Source organism: Microtus oregoni, unplaced genomic scaffold (genome assembly GCF_018167655.1).
Source record: "Microtus oregoni isolate MIOR12 unplaced genomic scaffold, Mior012 000080F_ref0000499, whole genome shotgun sequence".
Lineage (NCBI taxonomy): Eukaryota > Metazoa > Chordata > Mammalia > Rodentia > Cricetidae > Microtus > Microtus oregoni.
Genome location: NW_024544538.1, coordinates 6,331,045 through 6,339,677, shown reverse-complemented (window position 1 = coordinate 6,339,677; position 8,633 = coordinate 6,331,045). Strand labels below are relative to the sequence as shown.

The 8,633-nt window shown below is 43.2% G+C and overlaps 1 protein-coding gene across 1 annotated transcript in view; it reads left to right on the top strand.

Annotated features, from left to right (window-relative positions):
• Window positions 1-3,407, top strand: part of LOC121441678 (A-kinase anchor protein 14-like) — a 44,852-nt gene extending 41,445 nt beyond the window's left edge. The window contains exon 5 of the mRNA XM_041642891.1: window positions 3,301-3,407. Coding sequence (XP_041498825.1) covers window positions 3,301-3,348 — 48 coding nt within the window. The 3' untranslated portion in view covers window positions 3,349-3,407. The remainder of the gene's footprint in view (window positions 1-3,300) is intronic.
• The last annotated feature ends 5,226 nt before the right edge of the window (window positions 3,408-8,633 follow it).

Here is an 8,633-nt window from a genome sequence, read left to right as displayed (position 1 = left end):
TCCAGGGGACCCGGCACCCTCACACAGACATACGTGCAGGCAAAACATCAATGTACATAAAAGAAAAATAAATAAATTATCCTGGGCAGTGATGGCATAGGCCTTTAATCCCAGAAATCGGGAGGTGAGGTAGGAGGATCTCTGTGAGTTTGAGGCCAGCCTGATCCACAAAGCGAGTTCCAGGACAGCCAGTTCCCCGTTCCACAGAGAAACCCTGTCTCGGAAAAAAAAAAAAAAATCCATGTATGTGTACACACACACACACACACACACACACACACACACACACACACGGCTCCTTTTTTCTTTTGAAATCCCAAACCCAAAAAAAAAAATCGCTGTTTTTTTTTTTAAGCTTTGATCTAAGACCCTTGTCTTTCGGTTTTCTTAGAAGACATACATTCTGATAACTCAGTCTGTTGCACTCCGATTAAATAAACAGCCCAGAGGAAAATCTTAGAACTTAGCCCCCAGCCACCCTTCTCTACCAGTGTCTCCACAAAACGAATTTGTTCAGCCCCCTAAACTAGTCCATCATACACTAGTCCAGCAATACATGGTAAATGATCCCTAATTGTATTTATTAAGTACTATTTTAAGTGAAAGGGCATCCAAATGCTAATTTTGATTTGGGTTTTTTTTTTTTTTTTTTTTTTTGAGACAGGGTTTCTCTGTGGCTTTGGAGCCTGTCCTGGAACTAGCTCTGTAGACCAGGCTGGCCTCGAACTCACAGAGATCCACCTGCCTCTGCCTCCCGAGTGCTGGGATTAAAGGCGTGCGCCACCATCGCCCGGCTTTGATGTGGGTTTTTTAATCTCTTGAAATTGAAATACAATTACATCATTTCCTCCTTCCCTTTCTCCCTCTAAGCCTTCTCATGTGCCTCCTCCTTACTCTCTTCAATTCATAGCTTATTTTTCTTTAATTGACATTACATATTGTGTGTGTGCATATATATATATATATATATTCCAAAGAATGTAAATATAATTGTTTAACCATTGTGTGGTATTTAACAGAGAAGACTGCTTTGGACATGCATTTAAGCTAATAGAAAGTCTTTATTAGCTAACGAATACACTGGGTGTTCAGGATCTCAGTTTAGCTCCCAGACTTTCTCAGGGTGAACTTTTAAGAACAAACAAATAAAAAAATATCCTGGGTTGGCATACTTCACTTAACAAGAACAGCCAGAAGTGGAACTAGAGAAGACAAAAGACAAGGTTAGTACATCTAGAAACTTTCCAAAACTATACACTTTGATGGATTGGGTCTTTTGTTTTGGCAGGTGGTACTGTCTACATGCTGAGTTTTACAGCCTTAATGGTACTTCAATCATGGAGTCAGTTGTGCTAAGGTTTGGGGGCCTACTAAGGTCTGGAGCCCTGTTTCAATAACCTGTTCAATGCATATACTATTACCTGTATGTATATGTTTTCTGGGCAGACCACTTAGTATTAGATAGTCAATTGGGGGAAGGCTATTTCTCTTGGCTCTCAGCATTACTTAGTTGCCTGTAAATCTTTGTCTAGGGTTGGAGCTTCTTGTGATTTCCCTCTTTCATCTCACCTTATCTATCTGTTGGTGTGGTCCTTGTTCAGGTCTTGTTTAAGTAACAATGTTGCTGAAACCTCGTAGTGATGTAGGAAGTCCTTCTGTATGTGTGTTGCTTTTATTGGTTAATGAAAGAAAGCAGAGTTAGGAGAAGTCATGGAGCCGCCAGAGGAGAAAGATGCAAGCAGCCAGTCGGAACCTTACTGGTATGCCATGAACCTCGTGATAAAATATAAAATAATGGAAACGGGTTAATTCTAGATGTAAGAGTTAGCCAATAAGAGGCGAGAGCTAATAGGCCAAGCAGTGATTTTTTTTTTTTTTTGGTTTTTCTGTAGCTTTGGTGCCTGTCCCAGAACTAGCTCTTGTAGACCAGGCTGGCCTCGAATTCACAGAGATCTGCTTGCCTCTGCCTCACAAGTGCTGGGATTAAAGGTGTGCTCCACCACTGCCCGGCAATTTAATTTTCTGTGATGGTCTCTGTCTCTTGCAAAGACAGGTTTCTTTGATGAGAGGTGATAGTTACGCTTGTATTTATGGGTATTAAGATAAAAATTTAGAATGCAGGTAAGAACTATGTTGGTTTAGTGAAGTGATGGTTGTAGGTTCTCTGCAAGTATCAATGACCTAACTAGCCCTGGGAAGTTAGTTGACTGGGTTTCTAGTACCAGGCATCACTTCCCTCTTGTTGAGCAGGCTTTACTTTATGAAGAAGTCTGGGGATGAGTGAAAAAGTAAGGAATAAAAGGATAAGTAAAAAGGTTGTGGGGTGGAATGAAAAAAAGGCTGAAAAGATTGCAAGGCAGGCAAAAATCAAAATGCAAAGAGAAAACAAATGAACGACAAGCCAGACTCAAAGGCAGGCAGACTTATCTAAGAAAGGGTGCAGCCAACTAGAGAGCTGTAGGTTACTTCCAGGATATTCATGCCCCTACTGCATCTTTAGGGATATCCCTACTGCATCTTTAGGGATATAGTGCTATGCCGGTTGATGTTGTAGTTCATAGGTATGACGATTGGTTGTTCTGGAAGCTTGTATGGCACCTTTTGGTATCACAAAAGCTAATCCTCAGGAAGGAAGCTTTAAGGTTAGATCCAGCTCAGATCCTCCAGGTCCTTGTTTGGTGTGTGGTGCCTTCAAAATATGGACTTACTTTCAACTTCTGAGAGGCAACAAAGAGCAACAGCAATAGTTTATGCTTAAAGAGTCTCTTAGACTCCCCTGACCAATAACCCAAAAGCGGGCTTCTTATCTGGTGTAATGGCTATTCTTGGTTGTCAACTTGACTACATCGGGAATCAACTACAAAATCCAAAAATGGAGGGAATACCAGGGAGGAATTTTTTGCTTAATCTAAAATAGGAAGATACATATCTAACCCAAATCTTGAGGTGGGAAGAAACATGCCTTTAATCTTGAAGGGCTCTGGTGGCACAGGCCTTTAATCCCAGCACTCGGGAGGCAGAGGCAAGCAGATCTCTTGAGTTTGGGTCCAGCCTGGTCTACAGAATGAGTTCCAAAGCAGCCAAGGCTACACAGAGAAACCTGTTTCAAAAACACAAAATAATAATAATAATAATAAATCTGGATCTTAAGGTGGAAAGACACACCTTTAATTTGGGCCACACCTTTCTGCTGGAAGCCTATATAAGGATATGGAATACGTAAGCTTTTGTTCTTTACCCGCTTACCGTTGCCTTGCTGGCAAATGCCTTCCTTCACTGCATTAGAACTTCCTTCTTCAGGGTTCCAGTGTCTCCTGGACCAGTGAGACATCCAGCATCATGGACTGAACAACTACAGGATTCTTGGGCTTTCTGTTAGCAGCCAGCCATTGTTGGATTAGATGAACTGTAGCCTGTGTGTCATTCTAATAAATCCCCTTTCTATATATAGTGTGGTTCACTCTATAAGTTCTGTTACTCTAGAGAACCCTGACTAATAATACTGCGGGTATTGGAGTTTTATTATATAGAGTGTATGGCTCTCCTGGGGGCACTGACAGTCCGCTCTAATTTGGATGTTTGAAGGCACATAGACTTGCAGTGGAATATCAGGGCTAGCAGTAACTCATCACACTTTGAAAACCAATAAACTGGAGTATGAGCCATTTCCTTTGAAATATAAGAGAAAGTTGTATGAAATGTTAAATGGGAAAAGCGAGCCTTATGTTGAATATATATATATTGGTTTTTTCAAGACAGGGTTTCTCTGTTGCATTGGATCCTGTCCTGGAACTAGCTCTTATAGACCAGGCTGGTGTCGAACTCACAGAGATCCGCCTGCCTCTGCCTCCCAAGTGCTGGGATTAAAGGCGTGCGCCACCACCGCCCGGCCTGTTGAATATATTCTATGAAAAAAGAAAAGACAAGCTGGGCGGTGGTGGCGCACACCTTTAATCCCAGCACTTGGGAGGAAGAGGCAGGTGGATCTTTGTGAATTTGAGGCCAGCCTGGTCTACAAGAGCTAGTTCCAGGACAGGCTCCAAAGCTACAGAGAAACCCTATGTTGAAAAAAAAAAAACAGAAAGAAAAAAAAAGACAATTAGTCGGAGGTCAAAAGTGCAAACCAGAATTGTGTGGAATTCTGTGTTGTGTAGCAGACTCCTTCCAGATTAAAACCTTCCATTTTGGAGAGAAGTTCATTAAGACATCGGATGTTCTAAAGCAGCCATTCTTAACATGTGGCCCTCCACCCCTTTGAGGGCTGAATGACCCTTTCGCAGAGGTCACTAATCAGATATCCCACATTGGAGATACCTGCATTATTATTCATAACAGTAGCAAAATTACATTTGTGAAGCAGCAAGGAAAATATTTTTCTGATTGGGGATCACCATGACACGAGGAAGCATTGTGGCTGCGGCATTAGGAAGGTTGAGAACCACTGTTCTAAAGGGAAGGGAAAACTTCCATCCTATAAAGAAGCCAGTGAAGCTCAGGAAGTAAGCAATGCCAAGGCTGTAGAAAGTCCCTGACACGGAGCAGATACCTAAATCCCTCCCTTACCACACACACTGGTGATATCTTTGAGTCATTTCTGAAACTGGAAGTAACCATTCACCCACATCCCTGTGAGTAACCCCAATAAAACTCATTGGCTCGTCAAGTTGGACTTTGATGGTATCCTTACTTTGGTCTGTTAACAGTTCCTTATCTGCAGTGAATAGACATTTATTTGTTCATGTCTCCCAACTTGGAGTAAGACTTACCAGGAAATTTGTTCTTCTTATTTTTTCTTGTTTGCTTGTTTGTTTGTTTTTGAAATAGGGCAACATTATATAGCCCTAGTTGGCCTGGAGCTAATGAGACGCCCAGCAGGTAAAGGCCTCTGACACCAAGCTTAGGGATCTGAATTCCATCCCATCAGAACATGACAGAAAGAATGACGCACGATGGGCAATGCCTTGGGGAACTGGGAGAAGGGGGAAAAACGGAGGGCCTTTTACCTCGGTTGCATTTTGCTCTTGGAGGAGATTTCCTGCCTCCTGTGACAAATATCTGCATTCAATTTATAAAACATGGTTTATTCTTGTTGGATGTCAGACCATAGCTATAGAACCCAAGCTGGCGAAAGGATATATTTTGCATATGTGCCTCTGTGTGTGTGTGTTTGGGTGTCTCACCAAGTAAAAGGACTTGCTGTCAGATTTCACAATGTGAGTTGAATAGCTGGGAAGAGAGAGCAAATTCTTGCAGGTTGTCCTCTGAGCATCGTGTCCCAGCCACCCAAAACACACACCCAGGCACATACACGAAATGGATCAAATTTTTCAAACACATTTTTTTAAAGCACTGGCAAGATATAAATAAAGGTTCTGGGTGCCAAGCCTGAGTTTGACCTCTGAGAATATTGGAGTTGGAAGGAGAGATTCAACTCTTTCTGGGTGCCATCTAAACCCATGGCCTGCAGGCACCTGCACACAAACCCCCGTAGCCACACATAGTTCACCACCGCACAGAAAATAAACTATTTAAAAACATATTTTAAAGCCTGGTGGAGGGCATACCTTTAATTCCAGCACTTGGGAGACAGAGGCTGGCGAATCTCACTGTGTTCAAGGCTAGCCTGATCTGCAAAGCAAGTTCCCGAACAGTCAGGGCTGTTACACAAAAACACACTGTCTCAAACAAACAAACAAATAAAAATAAACCATGTTTTATGACGAAGTGTGGTGAAATGCCTCGGCTGGTGTGTGTGCCAAGGGTAAACCTCGGGATTCCATCTCCACCTCCACATGGTGAAAATGGAACACAAATGATGTCTGGGTATCTTAACATTCCCAGGAGTGCAGACGCACAAGCACACCAAAACCAAAGACGACACATGCTTAAGGAGGAAAAAAAGGTAAAGGTCCAGTGAGGTGGCTCAGAAGGCAGAAGGGCCTGCTGCAAAGCTTGACAATTTGGGTTTCATTCCCCGGACCCATGGAGTGGAGCAGCTGCAGTTGGCCAGCTGGCCTGTAGCATCACCAGAAGGCTCTCAGACAGACAGAGAGAAACACACACACACACACACACACACACACACACACACACACACCAATGAATAAAAAATAGTTTGAGAATGTATTTTAAAGGGAGTAGTGAGATAGCTCAACAGGTGTGTGTAGGTGCCTGTTGCCAAGCCTTATGACCTGAGTTCTGTCCCTGCAAAGCACCAGGTGGAAGGTTTCAGCCCTCTCTGGTCGTATGACTTCTCACCTCCTCAGCTACATAAACACACATGTACCACACACAAAATAAAGACATTAAAAAAAGGTCGGGTGGTGGTGGCGCACACCTTTACTCCCAGCACTCGGGAGGCAGAGGCAGGCGGATCTCTGTGAGTTCGACACCAGCCTGGTCTACAAGAGCTAGTTCCAGGACAGGCTCCAAAGCCACAAAGAAACCCTGCTCGAAAAAACAAAAACCAAAAAACAAACAAACAAAAAAAGACATTAAAAAAAGATTAAAATTTGGGGGGCTGAAGAGATGCTGCTCTCCAAGAGGACCCAGGTTCAAGTCCCGGAACTCACACATCAGGGCACAATTGTCTACAACTCCCGTCCCAGGGTATCTGATGCCCTCTTCTGGCTTCTTTGGGTACTACATGCATGGTGTGTCTACATTCCAGCACTTATCACCTACTAATTTAAATTTTTTCCCCCTAAGGTACTGTGTGTTTATTGGGGAGCATGAATCAGGGGATAAAGATTCCTGTCATCCATTTTCTCTGAAGTTCCAGTCCCACCTGGTAGAAGGAGAGAACCTACTTGGGGGAGGATGTTGTTATATAATCTCCTTGCTGGTACGCACACAGGTACACCTCAACATGCATGCTCTAAAAAAAAGTGTCAGAAAATAGCTTTAAAAAATACCAGACACTGAGATGAAACTACAGGTTAAAGAGCCTGCAGCAACCCCTGAGGATGTGAACTTCATTCCTGGGACCCAGATGATGGCAGGAGAGAAAGAACTGGGGTGGGGATGGAATCATTTACCTTCTGCATAAGCAAACACGCATACACACTGACACTAACTAAGTAAAAGTTGTTTTACGGAAAGGATCTTTTTTTTTTTAAGGATTGGAGAGATTTCTCGGGCAAAATGGCAAGTCTTAGAATCGGTTTAATCCCGGGGTTCCAGGTGGTGAAAAGCAAGAACAAACTCCTGCTGGGTGTCCACTGGTCTCCTCTCCCATGCACACACACACAGGCACACACTCAAAATATGTACATTTAAAAGGTTTAAAGGGCTGGTGAGATGATCAGCAAATAAAGGCACCTGCTACCAGCACTCGGGAGGCAGAGGCAGGCAGATCTCTGTGAGTTCGAGGCCAGCCTGGTCTACAGAGTGAGTTCCAGGACAGGCTCCAAAGCTACAGAGAAACCATGTCTCGAAAAAATTCAATCAATCAATCAATTAATAAAAGGCACCTCCTGCAAGTGAGTACTATCCCCACAAACCACTTGGTGGAAGGAGATCCCTAACTCTGGTGGAGTATCTTCTATCTTATCTTTTTGGGATGGCAAATATAGAGCTATCTCAGTTAAGAGCACCGGTTGCTCTTCCAGAAAACCTGGCTCCTATCCCAGCACTCACAAGGCAGCTCACAATGGTCAGTAATCCCAACCCCAAGGGATCTAGCAACCTCTTCTGTCCTCCATAGGCATTGCACATATGCGGTACACAAGTATATATTCAGATAAAAACTCATACACTTCAATGAAAATAAATAAAACCTAAAATTTTAAATCTTCAGGGAAAAAGAAATTACAATGTAGATTTTAATCACGAAGATTTGGGGGGGAGGCACTTGGAAAAATAAGACATCAAGTGTGGCTATGGGCTATAGAGGAGAGTCGTGCTCGGGCTTTTTAAGACTAGGTACTGTCTCGGGGTTTCTGTTGCTGCTTTGAAACACCATGACCAAAAATCAAGTTGGGGGAGGAAGGGTTTATTTTACACTTCAGCATTGCTGTTCATCACTGAAGGAAGACAGGACAAGAACACAAACAGGGCAGGATCCCAGAGGCAGGAACTGATACAGAAGCCGTGATGTTGGGAGCAGCTGCTTACTGGCCTACTCAGTGTGCTTTCTTATAGAACCCAGGACCACCAACCCAGGGATGTCACCACCCACAATGGGCTGTGCCCGCCCTTATCATCCAAAGGGGCTGTACCAGCTTGCAGTCCCACCAGCAATGCAGAAGTGTTCTCTTTTCCCCACAACCTCTCCAGCATAAGTTGTCATCAGTGTTTTTGATCTTGGCCATTCTTACAGGTTAAGATGGAATCTTAGAGTTGTTTTGATTTGCATTTCTCTGATGACTAAGGATGTTGAACATTTCCTTAAGTGTCTTTCAGCCATTTTAGATTCCTCTGTTGAGAGTTCTCTGTTTAGATCTGTACTCCATTTTTAAAAAATTGGATTATGTGATCTTTTCGTGTCCAATTTCTTGAGTTCTTTGTAGTTTTTGGAGATCAGACCTCTGTCTGATGTGGGGCGAGTGAAGATCTTTTCCCATTCTGTAGGCTGTCATTTTGTCTTGTTGACCGTGTCCTTTGCCTTACAGAAGCTTTTCAGTTTCAGGAGG